This window comes from Lytechinus variegatus, chromosome 1 (assembly GCF_018143015.1).
Source record: "Lytechinus variegatus isolate NC3 chromosome 1, Lvar_3.0, whole genome shotgun sequence".
Classification (NCBI taxonomy): Eukaryota; Metazoa; Echinodermata; class Echinoidea; order Temnopleuroida; family Toxopneustidae; genus Lytechinus; species Lytechinus variegatus.
In genome coordinates this window covers 66439187-66465922 of record NC_054740.1, presented here as the reverse complement: position 1 = coordinate 66465922, position 26736 = coordinate 66439187, and the positions used below count along the sequence as shown (strand labels likewise).

At 35.0% G+C, this 26736-nt stretch overlaps 1 protein-coding gene across 2 annotated transcripts in view; it reads left to right on the top strand.

Annotated features, from left to right (window-relative positions):
- Positions 1-26736, top strand: part of LOC121420241 (rho GTPase-activating protein 18-like) — a 122304-nt gene that overhangs the window by 30713 nt on the left and 64855 nt on the right. The window contains exons 4-5 of one of the 2 annotated variants that reach the window (XM_041614815.1): positions 7254-7319; positions 9684-9877. In XM_041614815.1, the coding sequence (XP_041470749.1) occupies positions 7254-7319; positions 9684-9877 (260 nt within the window). Of the gene's footprint in view, positions 1-7253; positions 7320-9683; positions 9878-25304; positions 26322-26736 lie in introns of those variants that run through there. The other variant, XM_041614821.1, reaches the window with a different exon arrangement.

Below are 26736 nucleotides of genomic sequence, written 5' to 3'. Positions count from 1 at the left end.
CTCTGTATCGTTTTTGGAAAATAGCAGGGGCCGCGGAGCGAACAGATTTAATTTACAAACCAGTAAAAAGGAGAACAAAGTATAAAAATTGTTATTCTACATAATAAAGAACTTAAAAACAACATGTTTGGACCACAAAGAAGTATACCCAGTTCTATGTCAGGACGATTCATTTTAAGTTCCAAAGTCATTTGGAAAAAATTACAAGCGAAGTTTTACAATTTTTAGGACAAAAATAATCATGATTTAAAAATATTATAGAGAACAAAATAAAAGATGATTACAACTATTGAATTCATATTTTTAGTTTAATCTAAAGAAAAAAAAGGCTTCCAAAATATAAAGTGTCCGGACACCTGACCCCCCCCCCTCATTTCTAAAACATTCTATTTCTGTTCTAGATATATTTAGAAACACCGAATATCATTATGATTTTTGTTAGATTATGAGATTTTTTGTTTGAGATTGTACTTTTTTCTTTCATATCCTTTTTCTGGCATCATTCTATCCTTCCTCTTTGCCCCCTCTTTTTTTTATTCCATCCTATCTTTCTTTCCTGATCTTCTCTCTCTGTTCATTTTTCTTTCTTTCCTTGTTTGTCTTACTCTCCGTCCTATTTTAAATTTCCTTTTTTCCTTCATTTTTTCTTTCCACTTTTCTTTGCTTCCTTCTCCCTTTTCTTTTCATTCTTTCTCGATCCTTCCATTATTTTCTTTTTTAAATTCTCCTTCATTTTTTCCTCCCTCTCTTTCATCCTTTCTTTCATTCTTTATTATATTTTTTCCTTCTAATTTGTGTCCTTTTTTCTTTATTTCCCTCCCTCCCTTCCTGTTTTTCTTCTTTCTTTCAAAGAATAAAGGAAGCATTTTTCTTTTATTCGTTCTTTCTTTCCTCATCCTTTTTTCTTGCTTCTTTTCTTTCTCTCCCTTATGTTCTCTTTCACACATCTTCCCTTCCTACTTTTCTTTTTCTTTCCTTCTTAATTCATTTCAAATAATGACGGAAACGTTTTTTTATTCTATCTTTCATCATTTATTCTAACATTCCTTTTTTTTTCTTTATTTTTTCCTTCATTTTCTCCTTCATTGTCTCACCTGCGAAGCAAAGTGAGACTATAGGCGCCGCTTTTCCGACGGCGACGGCGGCGGCGACGGCGGCGGCGGCGGCGTCAACATCAAATCTTAACCTGAGGTTAAGTTTTTGAAATGACGTCATAACTTAGAAAGTATATGGACCTAGTTAATAAAACTTGGCCATAAGGTTAATCAAGTATTACTGAACATCCTATTAGAGTTTCATGTCACATGACCAAGGTCAAAGGTCATTTAGGGTCAATGAACTTAGACCATGTTGGAGGAATCAACATCGAAATCTTAACCTGAGGTTAAGTTTTTGAAATGTCATCATAACTTAGAAAATATATGGACCTAGTTCATGAAACTTGGACATAAGCTTAATCAAGTATCACTAAACATCCTGCATGAGTTTCACGTCACATGACCAAGGTCAAAGGTCATTTAGGGTCAATGAACTTTGGCCGAATTGGGATATCTGTTGAATTCCCATTATAACTTTGAAAGTTTATGGATCTGATTCATGAAACTTGGACATAATAGTAATCATGCATCACTGAAAATTTTGTGCAAGTTTCAGGTCTCATGATTAAGGTCAAAGGTCATTTAGGGTCAATGAACTTTGGCCGAATTGGGGGTTTCTGTTGAATTACCATCATAACTTTGAAAGTTTATTGGTCTAGTTCATTAAACTTGGACATTAGAGTAATCAAGTATCACCGAACATCCTGTGCGCGTTTCAGGTCACATGACCAAGGTCAAAGGTCAATGAACTTTGGCCGAATAGGGTATATCTGTTGAATTACCATCATAACTTTGAAAGTTTATGGATCTGATTCATGAAACTTGTACATAAGAGTAATCAAGTATCACTGAACATCCTGTTCGAGTTTCAGGTCACATTATCAAGGTCAAAGGTCATGTAAGGTCAATGAACTTTGGCCATGTTGGGTTTTTTTGTTGAATAACCATCATATCTCTGTAAGTTTATTGGTCTAGTTCATAAAAAGTGGACATAAGAGTAACCATGTATCACTGAACATCTTGTGCGAGTTAGAGTAGTGTTCAAAGTCAGTACTGCTGCTATATTGAACCGCGTGATGCAGGTGAGACGGCCAGAGGCATTCCCCTTGTTTTTTTCTTTTTATCCGTTCTCAATTCAACTCTTTTCTTCCGCCTTTTCATTCCCTCCTTCATTCTTTCGTTCACCCCCACCTTCCAATTCTGTAATTTTTTTCCCCAAGTCGAACACTGTGTAGCCTCCTTTGTTGATCTTTTTTTTTAAGACCTGGCTCGGTCGATCCGCTCATGCAGCGTACTTTGTCGATTGTCCCGTATTTCTTTTTGTGAAATCTGGTCAGGCCTGCATTCAGCTGGTTCCAAAACCAGATTTTCGTCTTCGAAATCACGACGTTCGAAATCGTGAGCCGCCATGTTTGCATAAAATTCGTGAAGCCGATGTGAAATGCATTATGGGTGAAAACACTACTGCGCAAGCGCAAACCCGAGCTGTTGATCGCGTCAATCAACTTTCCTTATCTGATTTACGAGCGGCCTCTGTAATGCGCCGTGAGGGACCCTGCTGAGAGGGGATTAGCGGTGCCGCGCATGGGGCAAAGCGTTTGAGAGAGTCAGATCTCCTTCTGTTAATAGCTCTATGGTTTATCCATATCAGTTTTACAAGCTTAAACATGATTGAGCATGAGCCTGTAAATACATGTAGTATAATTACATATGTTTGTCAGTCCACAAAATCTGGGAAATTTCATTTTAAAGGATACCCTGCTCTTGTTGATATATAACATATGACAGTCTTCGAAGCTGGATGTTTGGATGATAAGGTTGGATTACATTATAAAGATTCAAATCAACTTATTGAAACATACTGTTTTATGTGCATTATCTGTGTTTAGTATACATTTACACCTCTGCATAAAGAATTTGAGTGCAGTTTTCATTTGATAACTTTGTCAAGTACTAGTTTTGTATGTTTTTTTTTAACCAACAGACTGGCAGACTGTAATTAGTGGTTAATAGTTTCAGTACCATTGAAGCCTGTCATCTATTGATTATACATAGAGAGCCTTTTATAGATTTACTTTTACCGAGTGACTACATATGTACATGTATGCAAGCCAGATGTGTCATCTGTCTTTGTGTCTCTTTCATTGTGAAACTGATTCCAAAATCACAGCAGCAACTTACAATATCAATATTCATGTATTTTCATATCAATTAGTGAAGGCTACTGCACACTTTACGATTGGACTGCGACCTGGTTTTATGATAAAATGTACCATTTTTTTATCTGAAAATTGAGACACTAAACATCTTACTGTGCCAATTGCTAAATATATGGGTACTTCAATAAAGTTCAAATCCATGAAAACAATACCTTTGTCAATATTAGAATAAAAGCAGATTTAAAATCTAATATTAATGATGTCATAACAATCATACGGCTGACTGCAATTTGAAACAAATTTAGTTGTTGCTCCAGCTTACATGTTAAGGGGCTTGCAATCATTCAAAATTTTATTATTAATTAGTATTCTTACAGTTAAACTTGAATATCAAATAATAAGCGAAATATTGTTTGTTCCAAAATTGGATCTGCATGGACCAGTCCTATGGTGTGCAGAGGCCTCTAGACACAAACAGCTCCAAATATTTTGAAATCAGTTCCCTCAGTGCTTGATAGGCCTAGATGACACCGTTCTCATAATGCTGTCTAAGAGGCCGTTCTCATTACGCTTTCTAAAACTAGTTTTCTGGAAACCGATTCAGGAAACCAGTTTGAAAGATTGCTTTGCTAGCGTTCTCACTTGATCACATGAAAGTGGTTTTCAAAATCACTTGACGTAAAGCGATATTGTTGTCATGGAAACGCTCTCATTGGGGTGACATCTTTCGCGTGAAATTCAAAACCGCAGCGTAGGCATTCTTCACCTGTCGTGTGGAGTAGAGGGCTCTAAATGTGCAAAGATCGCTTCCCGAAGAATGGTCATGTCCTCACACTAAAACCAATTTAACAAGGCAAAGAGATCTTGAAAACTACATCGCGAGGTGGTTTTATGAACCGGTTTGGAAGATCACTTCCAAGATCGCTTCGACCGTTCTCATTACATATTAAACTAGTTTCCAGTGAACTAGTTTTAGGAAGGTAGTGAGAACGGTGTCTTTGTGTACAAGCTCTCTGAACACATCAAGGGTTAAATATTCATTCTCATTGATTGATTTTGGTTGAATGAACTTATGCACAGCAGGGTGGAGTTAACTATCGCATAATTAATTAATGATAATTAGTTCTCTTTCCACATGGGAAATATAACAGTAACATAATACAATTATAGATACCCATCTACTATAGACTTCTTTGCATACCTCAAAATATATAGACAATTTGAGGGCAGCTTAGAAAAGCTGTGTTTGATATGGTTTAAATGGCAACCTCATATTGTCTGAAGACATTGTCTCATAATTCCCGGAAAAAAAACCTTTCTAGATATAAGAAGGTTCTTACTTAGAGGCTGTTCTCACTATGCTCCTAAACCTAGTTTACTGGAAACTAATTTAGTTGAAACTAGTTCAATGTGTAGTGAGAACGGTAGAAGCGGCCTTGGAAACGATCTTCTATTTAACCAGTTTGGAAAACTACCTCGCGATGTAGTTTTCACGATCACTTTGCCTCGTTAAACTGGTTTTAGCGTAAGTGAGGACACAACCGTTCTTCGGGAAGCGATCTCCGCACATTTTGTGCGCGCTACTCCACACGACAGGTGTAGAATGACCATGCCGAGGTTTCGAATCTTGCGCGAAACGTGTCACCCCACTGAAAGCGTTTCCATAGCAGCAAGAGCGCTTTACGTGAAGTGATTTTGAAGACCACTTTTGTGTGATCAAGTTGGAACGCTAGCAAAGCGATCTTCCCAACTGGTTTCCTGAATCGGCTTCCAGTAAACTAGTGTTAGAAAGCGTAATGAGAACAGCCTCTTACATGTATGTTAACACTATAAAAATCTTTTTTTTTTATTTGAGCCGCCCCCAAAATGTTAATTTTGAGATATGAGGTTATACATGACATGTGACAACCACTTGAAGAATTTTCAGCACTATCTTCAAGATCTTTATGATGTACATGTGGTTGCTAGGCAGCCTGCAACCTTGATGATGAAGACAGGTTTATGGAATTCAATTAATGGTGCTGAAATGATGGTTTTTGTCTCACCTGCGAAGCAAAGTGAGACTATAGGCGCCGCTTTTCCGACGGCGGCGGCGGCGGCGGCGTCAACATCAAATCTTAACCTGAGGTTAAGTTTTTGAAATGATGTCATAACTTAGAAAGTATATGGACCTAGTTAATAAAACTTGGCCATAAGGTTAATCAAGTATTACTGAACATCCTATTAGAGTTTCATGTCACATGACTAAGGTCAAAGGTCATTTAGGGTCAATGAACTTAGACCATGTTGGAGGAATCAACATCGAAATCTTAACCTGAGGTTAAGTTTTTGAAATGTCATCATAACTTGGAAAATATATGGACCTAGTTCATGAAACTTGGACATAAGGTTAATCAAGTATCACTGAACATCCTGCATGAGTTTCACGTCACATGACCAAGGTCAAAGGTCATTTAGGGTCAATGAACTTTGGCCGAATTGGGGGTATCTGTTGAATTACCATCATAACTTTGAAAGTTTATTGGTCTAGTTCATTAAACTTGGACATTAGAGTAATCAAGTATCACTGAACATCCTGTGCGCGTTTCAGGTCACATGACCAAGGTCAAAGGTCAATGAACTTTGGCCGAATTGGGTGTATCTGTTGAATTACCATCATAACTTTGAAAGTTTATGGATCTGATTCATGAAACTTGGACATAATAGTAATCAAGCATCACTGAAAATTTTGTGCAAGTTTCAGGTCTCATGATTAAGGTCAAAGGTCATTTTGGGTCAATGAACTTTGGCCGAATTGGGGGTATCTGTTGAATTACCATCATAACTTTGAAAGTTTATTGGTCTAGTTCATTAAACTTGGACATTAGAGTAATCAAGTATCACTGAACATCCTGTGCGCGTTTCAGGTCACATGACCAAGGTCAAAGGTCAATGAACTTTGGCCGAATTGGGTGTATCTGTTGAATTACCATCATAACTTTGAAAGTTTATGGATCTGATTCATGAAACTTGTACATAAGAGTAATCAAGTATCACTGAACATCCTGTTCGAGTTTCAGGTCACATGATCAAGGTCAAAGGTCATGTAAGGTCAATGAACTTTGGCCATGTTGGGTTTTTTTTGTTGAATAACCATCATATCTCTGTAAGTTTATTGGTCTAGTTCATAAAAAAGGGAGATAAGAGTAACCATGTATCACTGAACATCTTGTGCGAGTTAGAGTAGTATTCAAAGTGAGCACTGCTGCTATATTGAACCGCGTGATGCAGGTGAGACGGCCAGAGGCATTCCACTTGTTACATATGTTACAGACCTGTGGTTGAACCTTTAGAAATTATGGATTTATTTCAAAACTGGCTTAATAGCCAACCATTGTTTTGGCTATGTAATTTCATATCTAATCTAAGTAAATGTGTAAATTGCTGTGCAAAATCTTCACTCAAGGAAAGTGGTCTGCATTTTATGCATCCTTAAGACTGCCTGTGTAAAGAAGGTCCCGCTCAACTTTTTTTCTAGTCTTGTGTGAAGACTTGCTTGTTAACCAAAATTTTAGTCAGGGTCTGTGCCTGCAGACTAATGTGTGTCTAAATTTTGTTAGAATATTCGTTAGAATACCAACTTTATTTTTTTCAAAGCTATATTCTTCATACTTGTTTTATATTTGATACTTGAATGAACATACTCTATCTTAAGTATGTACACTAAAATACCATCTTTTTATTCTTCCAATGCACTATTATTCATCTACATGTACTTGTTTTATCTTTCTTTTAAAAACAGCATCTTCAGTATAATGTCATATTTTATTTCTTCTATGATGTATTCTTATTATGTTAATCAAGTATTGTCATTAAAAAACCAACATTTTTTCCTCTAAAGTTGTATTTTTAAAAATGATAATTCATCTTTCTTGAATGAACAAACATATCACTTTCATTATTAGAATACCATCTTTTAATGCTGTATTCTTCACAATCTTTGTATCTTATCTCACAGAAGGAGAAGCAGAGGTACTCTGGTTGCAGGAGATCGGTCTGGAGACCTTGGCTGTAGCATCACAGAGTAAGATTTTAATAGCTAATTGACAAAGGCCGCACCCATATTAACATATTTCTCAGGCAATATTTTCAACCTCATCAATACAACTCGCATTTCATAAATGCAAATCCCTTGGTATTCTCAGAAAGAGCTATATTTTCATGCACAAGTTTTTCACATTGTGGTATAATGAGTTCGTGATGAAGCTGTTATTGTAGACTTCAAATAGGCTATATTGTAATTTTGTCTTTGAGGTTCATAATTGTAAGAATACTGCAGGTCTTCATTTTGGATAAAAGGTCTAATTTGTCTCAAATCATTACCAATTATATGTGTGCTGCGATGTCATTGCGATTACGCTAGTGCGATTATGGTAGATATTAAAATTGTCTTTATTCTAATAAGGAGAGTATTGCACAGTTAAGGATTTGAGCATAAGCATTCAAACAATTATTTCAAACTTCTTTGCGCAGTGAGATGTTCCATTCTCAATATTTGCTTTTAAAAACTTTTTATTCAGAAATCAGGATGCAGACCAATTTCAAGGTGTGCCGTTGCCTTGACTCTTTTTTTCCTTGTCAAAAGGGATGGTTGCACACACAAACACACATCATATTTGCCATTTTTTGCTCACATACATTGTGTGCCATTTTGTTTGACTTGAAAAAATCTTTTAATTATCTTCTATAGCATAGCTGCAGCTCTGTACAACATTAACATAATACCATCGTGCACTTCCTGTTTCATTCCAATGAATACAAGATGTGTCCTTCAAGTACCAATTATCAGTGGCAGAAAAGGCTCTAACATTCTTTCAAGATAGTATTATCTGCTGCCTAATTAAATAGAGAATTAAATACTAATGGCTTTTGGGGAGTGTTTCATGAAGCACATACTCTCTGATTTTCACTGACTACTTGTGTTCTTAGCCAACCAGATGTTAGGATTTCAGTAGCTTATAACAGCTTTGAGTGAAAATCACAGACTATTTGTTTCATAAATGTTCTCCAGGTGTATCATTATGGAGCCGTTATATAACCTCAGTCATTTTCTCAATTGTTTTTTAGGCAAATCAAGGACAAATATCTTGTAACATTGTTAGGATTCAAAAACTATTATTTCCCAGGTTTAGTTGCAATCGATTAAAATTTTTAATTGGTAATAGTAACGACATATAAGGTGAAAATTGGTTGAAAGTCTTGCAGTTTGAATTACTTCATGAAATTTGGCTCACTCATTGGTTGTGAGGTAAAGATGTTCGAGACACATGTGTACATGTATTTTATGTATGTCGGAAATCAAGTTGCCATGGGGCAGATCCATGACTTTCCAAAATATGGCACATTTTCCCAAGGAAAAAATTGACGGGCAAAAAAAAAGGTCTTTCAAAGGGCATGCTTTTGTTTTAACAGAATTTGTACATTTTCTGTACAAATTTTAATTGTGCCTCTCAAAAGGGGGGGGGGGGGGCATGGGCCGGCTTTGCTGATTTTTTTTCAACATGGATTTCTGAAATATCTTGTACAAACTATTCTAAAGATATATTCTTTTAAAATTCATCAGATGTTGGATGGGTCACTTTGTATTTTTTTCTTAGATTCTAATTTATTTCCTGTCACTGCTGATTTTTTACATGCAATATTTCCAAGTCATGTCACATTCCCATCGTATAAAGCATGCTTTATAGTACTGTTGCTATACTTGTGCTTTGTACATGCTTGAAATGAGATGATTCAGATTTGATTTATGATGTCAGTCTGATGGATTCTCACTTTCGGTCTAGGTTGGTATTCTGCAGGTGTATATTAAAAGAAAACTGGCTGGGGTGGTTTTAAGCTGTTCGTTCGTGCAACTTTATACAGGACTGGTGATCTGTTCATGGGTGCCAATGACTTTTGATTTTTTATTACCTCATTTTAATATCTTATCTTTGTACATTAACGGTGTGTTATCAACAAGCATTGAAATGCAGAATGTAAAATTTGATCAGGGTTAGGAAATTCATTTTCATTAAAAATGGAAATGCAGTCACCGTCCTAGTGTAAAGTCATCTGTAACTTTAGTAAAGCTTTTTGAAATGTCTTCCTGTACCGTGTCTTACAAAGAGTTACGATTTATCCAGTCAACTCTATGGAAATCCAGTCAAATATATTGCTGTACACACGTATGACCAAGGAATTTCCAAACACCCCCTAAACAAGTTTTTCTCTGTGTGCAAAATAACCCTCTAAACAAGTTTTTCGTGGGCTTTATTTACACATTTTGGCCTCTAAACAAGTTGTCGCCAAAATATGACCTCGGGGGAAAAAGAAAAAAAAAATTTAATTTGTAAATCACCATGAAAGCACAAACTAAATGTATTTCATCCTTTTCATCTTGCTGCTGCAGAGGGCCGTGGTCTTGACAATGAACTGTGGGAGAATGCCACGTCCACGCTGACGAGGAGCCAGGCAGCAGCAGTGAGGAAGCGCGTGGACAGGCTGAATGAGACGTACAAGCAGAGACTGCTGGCCGCGAGGGATGCAAAGACTCGGAAACCAGATGTCAGGGACATCTTTCCCCCGCAGGACACAAGGAGCGAGGTAAAAAACATTCAATTGTCCATCTTCTTGATGCGGATGTTTGGTTTGTAACCTGGAGAGTTGATCAACTGGTGAAGGCGAACGTTTTATGTTGGTATGAACATGGATTGGTGAGGGATGTTGATCGTGTTTCAAGAAGGGAGCTTGAAGCACTTCAGCACCTCAGCAAATATATAGGCCTATAAATGTGAGGTGCAACATGTCAGACCATATTAGTCTGCATTTGTTTGTAAAAATTATGTATACTAGGCTTTTTGACCACAACCTTTTTTATGGAAGTCACCAAACGGTGGATGCTCAGCACTCAGCATTTAAATCAACAATAGAGTATGACAATACACCAGAGGTGGTATGTACTTCTATAGGAAGAAGAAGGAGAAGAGCTCACGGTAACGGGCGAGAGGGGAAGGGGGTGACCAAAGAAGACATGGATGAAGCGAGTGATGGAGGAGAGCAAGAAAGAGGTTTCTGTATGAGGGAGGAGGATCCACCGAATAACCTAAAGTGGGGAGAGGGGGTGAGGGGGATTTCTGTGAGCATGAAGTGAGTTTGGTTACCCCTGTATTTGGGGATTAAACCGCATCAAAAATCTGGACTACTTCTGCTAACTGCTACAACTACTGCTACTATTGTGAAAAAAAAGTGGTTACTAGAAACAGTTGACCTTTTTAATAGACGTGATCTTTTAACACATAATCCTTTCACTTGGGAAACAATTTTGGTGGCCTCAAAACCAGTTGAGTGATTTGAGTGGCAAATGAGCTGATGACATGAAGCTATAGTATTAGCTAGTGTCACCATTGGCTTTATGTTTAGCTAAAGCGAAGCATTTGACCAGGGTTTAAATTCAGAATACCGTTGAGTGGTTTTCGTACTAGACAACCCAATCAGAAAAAAAATCTTATCTTAATGTGTTTTATATGGACTGAATGTTACAGCATATTGACTCAATTTAGATGTTGAACAGAGATAGATTTTATAACTCATCTAGAGGGAGATGCTAATAAAGTAAAGTACAAGGGCCTGTTTTCATAAAACTTTTTGTAACAAATTTGCAATAGCAAGTTACTGAATCTCATTGGTTGATACTAGATTTGTTATAGAAATGTGCATTTGATCTGTGAATGAAATGGTATGCAGAGCTAGTTATGATGTAAAGAACATGAAATATAGGTTTTCAAATAATCATTCACAAAATTATTTCTTTATTGGATTATTCACACGTTACATCTTGCAAATAATTTAATTTCAATAATGGAACAGATTTATCACTTACCGTCCCCCCTCTCTCTCTCTCTCACACATGCACACACTTTTTGATTCTTTATTAAAACTCAAACAAATTTACTTGTATTGTCAGTAGAGAAAAGGTTATGCCAAAAACGTCAGCCTGTACTGCTTTCATTTGCTGTTTGTGATTTTACAATAAAGGTAAGGGCTGAGCTCAATCATTTTTGTGGGATCGTGGTTGTCTTAATTCAGATTATGCACAGTTTACATGTATGCTTTGTGTAATACATACTTTGGAAATTTCTTGAACTACCAACATCTGTGGAGCATTTTGTAACATTGGTGAGAATGAAAACAATGATACATGTAGGCATTCTGTCTAGGAATAATCTTGTTTGAGACACACTATTACATGTACTATTACCCAAGCTTAAGCTCGAGCCGCTCTTTCCCGTCCTGTGCATTCAAGGAATTAAGTCCTGCCGATACCCTTCCACCTCACCTGGGTCAAGTGCAGCATAGTATTGGTTAATTCCATGTGAAAGAAAACATGCCTTGGCTGGGATTTGAACCCATGATCCTCTGATTTAGTGAAAGTGGAGAATCAGAACCACTTAACCACAACGTCCCTAAATCTTTCAAATTATGATATTAAACTAGTTCAATGTACCAATATGTGATTGTTTGCTCTTTCAAATTAAAAAAAAAAGGTTTGGAATAAGCTCAGAAAAGAAGGGGGAAAATAATCTTCTTAAGAGGTGGATTCAATTCATTTCATGGAACAAGTGTGGAGGGCTGTTACCAGACAGCCATAATAAGCTTCTCACAACCACTGAAGGGAAGTAATTAATTTACCTTAGTCTAATCCAATCGGGACAGCTACCTGTCAGTCACTTGTTAGGGGAGCAAGTTTCAGAACGAGGGAAAACTTTGAGATGGAATTTGTCTCAGAATCTGTGGCAATCTTTATAGAATTGATCTTTTTTTTCTCGATGTGATCATCTTTGTGATCATTAATAGATGTATTATTATTTTTAATTGAATTATTGGCATGCAGAAATGAGCTACTGATATTTTAAATACATTGTTTGGTTTTTACTTTCATCATTTACAGTATCAACTCTTTTTGTCTTTCTCTACGTGTAAAACATTTTCTTGGTTTTCCTTTGTTGTTGTTTTTGTTTTTTCATGATGCAAAATTATCACGAAAATGTCGAGTGAGATGGGCCTTGCAGCCCCCCTCTCCCCTGTTATGTACTGATCTCGACAGACCATCAAAAAAAACGAAGAAAGGAATAGTGAAAACGCTACTTCAATAAATGTCAGTAATACCGTGCACGGTAGAGATTACCAGCAAGAACAATTCAGTTATGTATCAAATTCAATAATCTTTCAATTATAAACTCGTATTTTATTTGTTATGATAATTTCACATTTCATGGTTAAGAATAAATAGCTAACAAACTTCTGTGCTCTCCATAAAGGGTAACTAGGCAACTAATGGATATGCATACATCAGAATAGGACACTTTATATGTTTAATAGTAGCAAATTAAATTCATTTATGAAAAATGTTTGTCTGACGATTTCTGCCAGGTCAGACAATAGAAAGGCCTTTCTTTTTAAAGGGAAAGAAGCTTTCTTTCTCTCTCCTCTCTGAATTCCTTGACTTTCTGTGTTGGCTAAGCTTGGTTAACATCGATTTGACTTTGATAAAAGGTTCATGTACTCTAAAATAAAAATGTTATGAAAACTGTGATGATGATGATGAGCATCTTTCATGCTGTGTATGAAATATGTGTAAATTATTAAACCATTTTTTTCAGATTCCATTTTGTAAGTTGTGAATGAAGCTATTGTCTGTCCTAAAACTTTCTTGGTTTCTGACGGCAGGAAATCTCATTACGTGAGAATTGATGACCCTTGCTGGAATCTAGGAAACCGAATTAGTCCCTGTCCTATTTCTCTAATTAGGGGTTACATGTCAGTTATTGCCACATGTACAGTTGTGATGCGGCTCATCTAGGCTCAGTTAGCGGGTTATAGCTCTCTGCATTTATTAAGTAGTATTCCAGATTGTATCGGGTCCAAATCAGATTACATAGTGCTATGCAGATTATCGGGTGGCAAAATGAGGGGAAATTGTATTGAAATTTGAAAATATGAATATGTTATGAATGTCAGCACAACTTAGACTTACTATTTAATGGTAATGAGTTATATTGAAAGAAATCTTCAGAAATGGTAATGTCAGGCAAATTGATCAAAAATTATTTCCAAGCATTTGATGACCACATCTTGAATAATTGTTAGGCTGCAGGCACAGACCCTGATTGAAACTTTGATCAATGAGTGGGTCTTCACCGAAGACTAGCACATTTAACTTGCTGTTTCAATTCATACTGAAATAGTTATGATCATGATGATAAGGCTATGCATGATGGCAATATTTCGCCTCTTTAGCAATTTAAATTTAAATTAAAAAAAAGCTACTCATTCTGTACCTACATTTATAAAAAAAAAATTGAAGTACTGTAATTCTTGATATTATTCATAAAGCTGTGATCGCATCTTGACTTTGATTTTTTTTCGAAATTGTATATGCTCTTAATTTTCATTTTACCTCTAAAGGAGTTCTGAGAATATCCAGATTATCATGATAATTTCTTGACCAGCCTTTCAATCGATGTTGTTTTTCCTTTCATATTTGTTGACAAAAGCTTGAAACCTTCATTTAAATAAATGCAATTAAGAACTGGAATTGAGGGGATTATGCGAAAACTTTGCCACACCCTGAATTGTGTTGAAGAAAATATGTTTGCTACGTTATGATCCATCCTGTAAGTCAAAATATACCTTTGTTTGCAGAAAGCGCTTTGAAAAAACAACTTGCTGTTACCAATATTTCCATTCCTTGTAGTTAATGGTTAGATCAGAAAATTTTAACATTCATTTGTACAAAATTATAAAAAGGAAGAAAATGGAGCATTAGAAAATTAAATTCTTGTTAGAAAATGTATCTAAATCTCAGAATCATACAGTAGAATATCCATTTCTTTGCCTGTTTAAAATGAGCAAATTTGAAATTGGAAAATTTATTTACTTGTCTAAGAAAGATCTGAAAATTTGACTGTTGGTATATTATTTAGAAAATGATCAAATCTGATGTGCATGAATGAAATAATCTTGTGGTATAACTTCAAATTTAGAAATATGTTTTTCATTATTTTATGTGGAGTGAAAGCCTTAAAAAGCTCCTTTGTGCTGAGTGTTGAAACAAACAAATTTTTGATATGTAATTACAGTTTCTGCAAATTTGCAATAGACTGGGTCAAAAGCTTTGCTTTGTATCATAATTTCCTTATTTTATCCCTTCTTTCAAGTAATACAAATTAATGATTCTAAATGATTGATTTATCAACAACTAAACACAATGTTACTTTATAATAATAAAGCTCTCCATAAGCATAAAGCTCTCCAAAGTGCTGGATACATGAACAAGTAGGTTAAAAATTTGGATAGAGATAACCAAATGCATAGTACTATAAACTTGGGACTGAATATGAAAGGAAACATGCATGGAGGATAATTTAGCAAATTACAGGGAATGGTACAACAAATAAGAATGAAAGTAAATCTGATTAATGATTGGTTAAAAGGGAGGTTTTCAATCTAGTCTTGAAAATGGAAAGTGTCGGAGAGTCTTTAACATAAACCGGGAGATTATTTTCAAAGCGTAGGAGCTTATATAAACAAAAATATTTGAAAATGGATTACAATTGTTTTTGTGACCATAAGATCCTGTAACATAAGGTTTTGCTTTGAGTGCATAAATGTCTTGCTAATTTATCTCTAAAAAATATGGTATATACATGTACATGTTGCAAACATGGCAGAGCTTGATAAACCCGAGTATTACACACTACAAGTATTTAGAAGTGCCAGTGTTCATATGGATGCATACGTTGAAAATCCCATTGGCCATCCATAAGCTTATTACTGATGACACTTAACAAAAAAAGAATCTACAAGCTAGAATTCAACCATAGTGAGGTTTACAATGGCCTTGATGGGTTGCCATGGAAATGGAGGAATAGCAGTTGTCAGTGAATTGTGTAGAATGATAAAGGAAAGGGAAATAATTGTATCACAGCATCAGAATATATTAGAAGCTTTCAAGAGCAATTCACGTTGCATGTCTTTCCTCACTAATTACTTTGATAATATTTCATGAATATTTCCTTAAGCGATGAACTTGTACGACTACGAGCTGTCGATATTTGATTAAGACCAGACCAAGTATATTTTGCCATTTCTCCATTAGCACTCGTGTCAGGATACGAAATATCTTTTGGGGGCCATTTTTATTTTCCATATTTGGGTGAGTGAAAAATATTGGGTGCTATTTCTTTCATTTGAAGGGCTACTTTTTAGGGGTAAGAAGTGATTGTGCAGAAAAAGCAAATATTGTTCTTAGATCTGCCACAGTTAGAATATTGATTTACTGGATAATTTAAATCTTGAATATTGCGCATAGATTTTAGGGGAATTTTAGAGGCAATATGAGGGGCACAATTGCCTATCGCACTCATGTACTTACTAGGCTGATAAGTGTTGATTTTTATCAATAGTTCATATTGTATTTATATATGTGTTTACTTATAAGCTGTTACATTGTGGGTGGGTGTACAGACAAATACACACTTTCAAATAAACTTTACCACAGCCACCTGTTGGGCCTTTTTATCCTCTATATCTTTTCTTTCTCATGTGTTTTTTCAGTTGCTGGTATAATCTTATCACTATTATGATTATGTTAAACCAACTATAATGAAATTTATGGTATGTTAGATACTTCAATAATTTTAATTCAATTTGAATTTATTTCCACAATTAAAAATATATAAATCTTTGACATTAAGAGATATTTAACATGTGGATGGGTCAAAGAAAGCAGAACTACTTGCATAAATTGGCTTCATTGTAATAACAATTAATCATATCAATACATGTAAAATGAACAATAACAATAAAATCATAATTACAAATAAGTCCGAGAGTGAGAGAGAGAGAGGTGAGGGGGGGGGGGTGAAAACAAATTATTAAAATAAAAGGAAAGCCATGTTTAGAACCAGTGTTTTGGTTTTGTTTCAGAAACATGCACATTTAGAGATTTAGATAATTTAACAGAATTAGATAATGATTTCCAAAAGAGTGGTTCAAAATATAAACAGATCGGCTAGTTGAAGCTGTATGTATGGCAAAGGCATATTTGTGCATGTAGTATAATGCATTAAATGGAAATATCATCTTTCTGCCGTTTTTAGAATATGGATTTTTCTAAATATTCCTGAATATGGTTTGTAGCAGATCCAGGGGTATCTCCAGTATGTATGGAATTTTAGGGGTGATTTGAGCTCTGATAAGAGTGATGTCGCCCATGGCCCTCACACATTTCTTTTACTGCATAACCAGCTCAACCTCTAAAGATGGCAGACAAAAAAATTAGATACAGAATCAAAATTTGAGAGACCATCTCATATTCTCTTTTATCTATCGGTATACATCGGAATGAGCATGAATTGTGGGTCTGAAAAAACGCGAAAAATCATATATAGTGTCGAAGTGATATCAGTATCCTTTTGATTGGAATATAATAAGTCTTGCCCCTATACATTCTCCATTCCCTGGGTAGTATGGCTTCTTGTTCATTTATGAGCTTTGTAATACAATGCTGTGCAAATACAACCACCTATCCATTCTAGGTGTCCATTCAACACTTGCTCAGAGAGAATAGAACGATGTCGAATGGATTTCCAAGTGATGCAAGTGGTGCACTGGGATTGATCTCCTGACCCTCTGATTGAATGACAAGAGTCAAAACCACAACACCAGGGTGTTTCCATATGTATACAAGTAGATAAAATCACCAATAACGTTCAGGATAAAATGGCAATGTAACAACTAGGGAGCATATTGTGGAAATTCTTATCTGTGATTTGTGCAAAGTACTTTGCTCTCAGCCAATCAGAGTAAGGATTTTCAGTAGCTTATAACATAATTGCCAGTGAAAATGACTGACAAAATTCTTCATGAAATGCTCCCCTGATCTCATTTTGCCAGTAAGTAGTGTCAAGCTTTTAGGTGAACTTGATCAATGGGGAGTCTTGTTTGATATTAAATAGCTCCCTCTTCTGTTAAAAGTTTATATAGTTTGCAGTGAAATGTGTAGAGAAGCTGAAACTTTGATTCATGGAGTGAAAGGGGTATGGCTATCAGAAAATGTACTTGCTGTACTTCAAATCATTTGATCACCAATTTTCAAATGTGTATTACTCAGTTTTAACACTATTTTTGTAATATTTTGAAAGATAGAAACAAGATACTCAGTTCTTGTTACAAACTTGCCTGTTCAACTATAGGAAAACTGTTGATTTCTTCAAAAATGGTATGAAATATCAGAAATAAATATTTTCCATATGGCAGAATGTCATTTGCATTTACCACATAATTGGGTATTGTGCAAAAAAAAGTAGCCCTAAAATTAAAGGGAATTTTCACCTTAACAATTAAATTAGTTTGTTGTGACATACTAGAATAAAAAGCATTGGTGAAGGTTTAAGGAAAATCCATCATAGATTAAAAAAATATTTAGTTTTTTATTTGTGACATCATATGGGCAGTTGCCCCATATGTTATGAAATATAAAATAGATACATTTTTTTTATTTCAATTTTTGATGAATAAAAAAAAATATCTCAAAAGCTAGCATGAAATGATTTGTCTGTTGATATACTGAAGGTAAAAATTGAACAATTTTCATGTTTTGGAGAAATTTACTTTGATTTTTTTTTACTACATGATATATGGGGACGCTGCTCATATGTGATGTCATAAATAATAAAAAAAAATCTAATAACATTTTAAATCTTTGATGGATTTACCTCCAACCCTCACCAATGTTTTTTTTTATTTTTTATTGCTATTTTTAAATAGACTTAATTTCAGGGTGAAATTTCCCTGTTAGCAATTGTCCCAATATGAAAAAAAATTGCCCCAAAAATGAACAAAAAATGTATATATATTTCCTACCCTGGCATTCCATCACCTCCTGTAATATCAATGCGATTACAAATCTTAACATGTTGGAACATACGACATATTTCACCTGATGATGAATTTCTTCTCCGTTGCCCAATCCCCGAAAATATACAGATTGCCTAATTCAATGAAATTTTGAACCTGTTAGAAGCCAAACTGTACTTAATCTTCCCCTATTCTCTGTTTGATTGACAGTCCTGTTTGCATTGCTTCCATCATTTTAATAGGACTTCCTCGCACTGTCCGTTCATTCATAAGGGAGGCGGAAATGAGGTCCTGTCATTTCCTTGCCAATAAGGCTCAGTAATACCCCCTCTTCTCCCTCTCTGTTGGTGCTTTCAAACCTGCCCAATCCGAGTGAAAAAAGTCTTTTTGGGGCTACTCTTTAAGCTCACCGGCCAAAATTTGCTCACATATAAGCTTACATTTAATTGAACCTATGGGAATTTAAGGGACTCTTTCTTTTTTCAGGGCTTCTTTGGGGCATTTTGGCGTCCAATTAGCCCCGAGCCCCCATGCAAATTTTTTTCCCTTGGCCCAATCCCAAAATAACTTGTAAATCAGCAGTCAGGTCTCAAAATATGTGATAATCAATTTTGTGCATTCACAGCCTCCTTAACCTCGATCTTGTCCTGAATTTAGCATACTTGCCAACCCATCCCTATATATTTTTTATAAGGAGAGTCCCTACTTTGGTGAGGAAAACAAGCAATTTTTACTCACAATGACCCCTCGTCCATATTTTTGTGAAAGTTGTCCATTAAAGGATTATAAATGTAGAAAGTATTAAGCAAAGTGTAGAAAGTTAGCAATGTCCCTCTTTATTTCTATTTTTTGTACATGTACATGTAATCCTGTATGGACTTACAGATAGCCAGCAACCAGACTCTTGCATTCTGCTACAGTGCATGTATTTTTGCTGCACTATCTATTAACTCATTGAGTGCTTCGTGCACGCTACGTATCCTACTATAACATGCCACACTCGTGCTCGCACGCCTACTATTGATTGCTTTGTGCTTGCATTGTTTCCTACCCTCGCCTGGTTCGTGCATGACTGCGCACATTCGGAATTACAATCATTGTTACGCCTTTTTTGCATCGTATTGCACATCGCATGCAACTACTGAGAATCCCCATAATAAGCTTTCTTAAATTTTGAAAAGTATCCACTAACTTGCAGGTATTTTTTTTTTTGGGGGGGTATTACAAATACACTGCTTTTAAATTGGTGAAATACCTGATACTATGTGATCTGTGTAGAATTCTGGACTAGAAAATACCAGGTATTTTTTTTGACCGGGTTGGTATGAAAACACCTTGTATGACTCTTTAACTTTGACAAAAGTCTGTTGGAAATTGCAACTTGCTTTCAATGGTTTTGCTAGGTCAGGCTTATGAGATGGTCAAATTTGATAATGAAATTTAGGAATTTCTGTCTTCTTTTGAATGTGAAATCAAACACTTGAATTGTATCACCAGGGGGGTGTTTCACAAAGATTTAAGTATGACTTAAGTCGCACTTAAATGCCGATGCGTACAAGATATGCAACATGCGATCTTATCTATACGCATTAGTGCGCGTCCTCTTGAGACGATCTAACCAATGCGGTCAAGCCTTTCATACTGTACGCAACCCAGTATTTAAGTGCGACTCTAAGTCATACTTATATCTTTGTGAAACACCCCCCAGGAATGATGATTTTCAGCGATTGTGAGAAATGATGTAAATTACAGAAACGGCCGTTGGAAACAGAAAAGACGAAACGGATATCAGTAAAAAAAATACAGAAAATCATTCCAAAACCACATGAAACGCAGAAAATGTAAAGAATACAACATTAATTGAAAATAAAAATTACAAGATGTACTCTAAGCTGCAGTTTTAAAGAAAATTTTGAGGAAATATAATCTGAGCAGCTGCGAGTGCATTGAATATTCACCCCCAAAAATGTGTAAAATTACCCTTGAATGTTGTAACAGAGCCTGCCTCCATAATTTGCTACTGGGTCCAATACAAATTTTAACTTATTCTGAACAGCATAATGAGAAAACAATATATTTTAGATCAATTGTTCATTGCTCTGTCTGTCATCTTTGGATATGTGACTGAAGTGCACAAAGCTTCAAAAAAATTCAAACATCAAAATGCATGGAATTTCATATAAAACATGTAATGCTTGGACTTTACTTTTTGACTTAAAATTACACTTGTATATATATTCAAAAGAGGAAATCAGTCAATGAAGTGCACATACATTTAAGTTTTGAATATGGAAACTTATACATGGAAATTAATGTAAAATGTAAATCTCTGGGACTTTACCTTTTGCCTAATATACAAGTGCATAATATGTACTTGTATATTTTAAATGGGAAATCTGATGGAAAGTTAAGTGTTTAATCTTTCCTGTCATTGGTATACCATTGTGATTCTGGTGTTCCACAAATTCCCCTATTCAAGGAAAGAAATGCTGATTAAAATATGGAGGAAGTCCTGTGTTTTAGTACAAGAAACCCATATCATATACAAATTCAGTTTAGGCTTGACTAATCTGTTCAGCCTATTTTAGTTTTTTTTTTTATCTAATTGTGACCAATTGTTATAAAGTCAGTTTGAATTGTATCTAACTTGAATAATTTATAATTATACAGTGTACTTGTAGAATTTTGCATTATTTTACAAAAGCAACAGTCATTCAACACACAGAGAGGCAAAAAAACAACAACAATGCAAATGAAATGAAATGAAATGAAACATAAAGTAAATCTTGCCATGGATACAATTTATGAATTGACAAATTATATAATTCATTTTGGTGACAGAAAAGATGGAAAGGTAGATTGATAAAAATGATCCCTAAATAATCCAACAATTTTGAATTAATAGTAATTTGTTTTCTTGATTTATTTATAATTCTTACATTCTTAATGATAGGCCTATGTTGCACTTCATTAATGAATTCATTATTGATATTCATTACAGTGTATTATGATATTCAGTATGCATTCAGTCAGATGTATACAGAGTAAAGTAAACAACAGATTAAATAAATAATTTGTGTCTGGACTTGAAGCAAGACATAAATTAATGAAAAAAGTTGGCTTTTCAGATATGCTACTAGATATTAGTAATGCTTGATCTATAAAGACAAATTGAGAGAAATTTACCACCGAACAATTTTCTAATGTACTGTAGGATAGAGACCTTTCTTCATGAGGAACATCCCACATGTAATACATATAGGCCCTACACAGTGATAACACTGTTTAAGATTTTATACAACGCTGATAATAGATTCACATATATAACTTTAAGTGGCAGGAAGGAACAGATTGATAACATCCCATCTCAATTTTGATTTCCTACAAAATATGTTATGGAGATATCAGAGTCACAAGAAAAATAGATTAACAAAACTCGGATGAGTGCATATTATTTACAATTCAAAAATGAGGCCATGTCTATCAGTTTAGTAGTATGTTGTTTTTCCCTTTCAAGATACATTCATGTGCTCAAATTCTTCACTGCTGATGAGACATATATTATAATTGAAATTTTATATAATTTGCTCAATGGTCATTACAGTGTTAATAATACATTGTACTTTGACAGTACATGTCCCCTTTTTTCAGTATTCATTTTTTTTTCAACACTGGCTTGTAATTAGGATGGGGAGAGGAGGGGGTCTGGATGGTACTTCCAATAATTTTTCTTTCACTACCTGGCAAAACTTTACAAATTTTTGTGGTTATTTTCAAGTAAGTCATTTTGGCTGCATTGTGTTCGTATTTTATCATAAGGCTCCCCATTTGAAAAATGTGTAGTTAAATCAATAAATGTGGTATATCTTTAACATTAAAATTGCTCAACCATACGCAGTAGATAATTTTATTAAGAATTTCCCAATCAGAACATCATATTTTGGCAACTACAGTGTATGTAATATCAGACAAGTACCCCCTCCCCCGTCTCCCCTCCCCCGAAATCTGTCAAAGTTAGAAAAGATTTCTTTTTAGACACATCATTTTATGATGACAATGACTTGCAAATAATGGACAGTTTCTTTTTTTTATCTAGTAACTCTAACTCCACCTTCCCCTTCCCAAACTACAGAGTTCATAATCCCTAAATTTATGGTATCCATAAATTGCAAAATCACACCTTACCTAATTCAGTTAGTTACCTGGAAGTTTTGTGTTGAGAACTTTCTTCGTTTTAATAAGGAAGTTCTACTTACACCTGTTAGAAGATAGATCAAAATATGCATTACTAATCAGATCTTCAGCAAAAAGGAGATTTGATCTTTCTTCATACATTATTTTGTTTTGATTTATAAATAATACCATTGGCTATCACACCTTTATATGCAAAAATCTTTTCTTTAAATTCAGCAGGAAGTTCTGTTAAAAAATGTACATTCATTGACTTAAATATTATCACTACATAGTAGCATGTTTTCTTAAACTGTTGGACAAAATGTTTGTGCGTTTTCTGTGTTTGATAATTGAGATCCCAGATCGCATTGAGATGCCAAAATGTGCCTTCGAAGAACCCCAAATTGCTCCAATCTATCTGGATGTGTTTTAGATTTGGAACAGTGATGAGAGTGAACTTGAAGATAAAGCAATTTCCCTGAAGTTATCAACCCAACAAGCAATTTCCTACTGTCTCAAGGATAATATTAGAGATTGGTGGATAAGAAGAGAGATAGATGGATGGAGAGATGGGATAGGAGAAGAATGGAAAGGGTGATACAAGAAGGAAGGGATTGTATGAGAATGAAGGGATTCTTTGCAAGAATCCATCGCAAAAAAATACAATTAAAAATCCAGTCAATGAAAGTTCTTGGACCTGTAACATGAAGCATAGTGATTGATTACAGTGCTGATTTATATGACTGATTGCATTGACTATCGTGTATGATCAATTGTAAAAGCCAGCCCTAAGATTGATTACTATAAAGCTTTATGTAATGTGCCTATATTTTACAGCAACTTACCAATCAAATTAATAAGTAACTTTTTGTGATTGATTGCATAAATTCACTATGTGCGATCAATCTCAACATCAGCTTAACGATGTTTTATGTGGGGAAAAAATTATGATAATCAGTTTTTATTGTTTTTTTTAATACTTTCATGATTATTTTATTCAAACCAATTTGTATTGTTCAACATTGTTTATAACTTTTGTATACAGTAGGATTGTCATTGCTATTTAAAATAGTACCAAAATTGTGAATAGTAACACACCCCAAATATATATGCAGAGATATAAGTGTGTAACTCCAAAACTTTTTTTTAAATGCATGATGAAAAATTTATCTGTTTTGTCTAGTATTGTATGCTCCACAGGGAGTGGAAGATGTGCATGCATTGTGTGCAGGAATAACTGAATCCCATGACTATATGAATAACCAGATTGTTATCATTATGTACTTAGAAAAAAAATGTATTTAATTAAGTTGATTGTAAAGTGTTCCATTGGAATTGGATTAAACAGGCTATACATTTTTAGAACTCTAGCTGTCCCCTGAACCCTATGTCACCTGATGAGGTACCCCCCTCCTACCTCATCTCTGTTGGGGGTAAGTTCGACTCATCATCGACCAATCAACAGGCAGTATTCTCTATAGGGTTGCTTCCTTCCACAGTTACAAGCTGTCATTTACTCTAGTCTAGCTTATCAAAGATTTCAGCCCTCTTAGGTTCAACGATAGTCAGTTCCATTTTTAAACGATGCTTTATAAAGGACCATATCTGGATTTTTAAGAGAATTTATTAGTATTTTTAGTAGTACACTCAAAATTAAGGGAAAACAAAAAAATATCCCGACTTGGATTCAGGCAAATTTTGTGTGTTTTTAACTGACAAATTTGACCCTATAATTTATTGCAAGAACTAAAAAAAATAGGATTTTCTTGATTAATACTAAATAACTTCAACATGCAAGTTTTACTGAGAGATTTTCTTTTGTTTGAAGGAATTGTAAAATGGAAAGTTTTGTATTACTTTTGGGCCCATTGCATAACTTTGCTTTCATAGTAACTCTCTTTGTTGAACTGGATTTTTATTGGCTGTTGAGGAAACTGCCGTACTGAACAGCCAATCAAAATTCATTGTTCAGTTAAGAGATGTTATGATATTAGAAAAGTCATTATTATAGTAAGTTTTCTGCAACATGCTCCTGATTTATAGCAAACCAAATGGATTTCTCAATGATTTTTGAAAGTATTAGCCGAAGATTGTCCAAAAAGATGTTGATTAGTAAAAATAATGCTGGTTTCACAAATGAGTTTTGCATACAAGTATAGCAAAACTTTGCCACATTTTAAAAAAAAAAACCCTCTCTTGCCCACATACAAAAATGTATTGTCATTGGTTGCTCAGTTAATTCATGCGAAACTAATGAACAACACTATGAACATATCACTCCTTCCCTGTGTTTTTTGAAGCAGAATAATGTATTGACCAATCTCAGTTTTCAAATATTTTGCTTTTGTATGAAAGTGATGACTTTTTGTTGGAAAATTATAATTGGATAATTTAGTATATATTTTTTAAATTTATGCTGTATGGTTGATTGATTCATTCATTGTATTTATGATTCTTTTAGAGTTGGGGTGAATGCGGTAGTGTCAAGCTCATGGAGTCTTGATAAATCAATAGATAGCTCATTTTCACATTGCTTGAGAAGCAGCAGTTGTTGAGACACAAAGTCGAGGTAGAGAAGTGTAGTTTATCTGAAACGAAAAACCTGAGAATATTGTGCTGATCATGTATCACACGTTAACACATTACTTTTCCAAGAGGATGTCCCATTTGAATTGAAGGTGTCGATTATCATATCTTGACACCTAAATAACATCCTTTTGTTGCAATAAAGACATTATATCGGTGTTATTAATTGTCCGCCAGATAATTACCTAATGATACAGCTGAAAACATGGTTGTTGAAGACTAAAAGAGGTCTGAGGGATTTAGGCTAATCCTGATGTCTCATCCATTGGAGCTTTTCAGATGAAGGGGGTTGAAGACTTGGCTACTGCTCCGTAATGCGACGGGTGTCTTTCATTGTCCCCCCCTCCTCTCCCTTTCAGCTCTTGTCGCTTGCCTGAAAGGGTTGCCGAGTGATCCAACTCATCTGTCCGGCCACGGTGACTAAAAGTGCTTCGTCGTGCCGCTGCGAATCAAGGTTTAGCGCTGGAAATACCTCGTGAAGTTAGGTCTCTTGCAGCGCAACTTCCATGAGGCACGGTCTATTCTGTTGTTTGATCCTAATCGGGAAAATCATTTAAATACTTGTAAATCATTCATTAAAGCAGATAAGGCTCTTTCTATTGGACTGTCATTGCAGTCGCTACATAGGATTTACAAATCTACAGATGACCTTGTCTACAAAACAGTTACTTGCATTTAGTTTCAACCTGGACACCATTTAAACACGATACGTCATCTAGAGAATGCGGAAGTTATGTACTTGAGTCTTTCAAGATTTTCACTTTCGTCCACCTTCTTAAGAAAACATATTCTTGATACGTTTTGATATGGTGATATGATTGCTTTCATACTTTCAGTGATGCTCACATTTATCATTGAGTTGTAGTTAATATTCAACATCAACATCTTAGCAGGAAGGTCTGAAGTTCACAGGTGTGTCTTCATTGTGGTTGCTGCTCGGGTTTCATTAATTGCTGTTTTGATGACTTAAGAAATTGAAACTTAGCTGTTGGATTATGCATTTTCGTTTATAAACACTTGTGAACGTATAACAGGATTATAAGGAAGTTCATTGAGGAATAATCTGGCTCTTCACTCCTGACGGTGCTAGTCCTGAGGATCGTGCAGTACAGAGCAGCTGCTTCTATATCTTAAAGTTGGGTGTCTTTCAGCTTAATCTTTTTATGGCCAGTGAGCTTAGGAGATATATCAGACATACTTAACCGGCTTCATAGTGACATAGTGCGGATTGCGAGTGAAAAAGTAATATCAGTTTGGATTTTCGCGATATTTATTCTTAACAATGCCTTGCGTGCCGTGTCGTTGGTCGGTTCAGTGTGTGGAGGATCAGGAAGGTGTTGTCATGGTGATTTGCAGTACGAGAAAGAGAGTAAGCTCCAGTTTTAATCGATTATAGTCCATAAAAGTCAAGTATTGTCAGATAAGAATTTGATTTTCGATGATCCATGATAATTTGTTGTTTTACCACAGAGGGTAATTATAACTTTTTGGACAACTGCACTATGAAGTGCCACATTAAATGATCAAGTTCCCTTTCCCCATTTTTTTAGTTCTTGATGGAACGCTAACCACCAACAAATCTCAATGGTTATATTTTTTTTAGGTTTTGTCCATGTCTAAACTAGTTTTCTATTAAGAATTATGAAAAAACTTCTGTTGGAAATGTTATATATGAGCTTATAGTTAAGTTCATTCTAGGTAGCAAAGTTAAAGTATCCAGGGCACAAATTCTCTTGCACTGAAATTCATCTTTAACTCTTATACTTTGTAGAAAATTTTCAGCT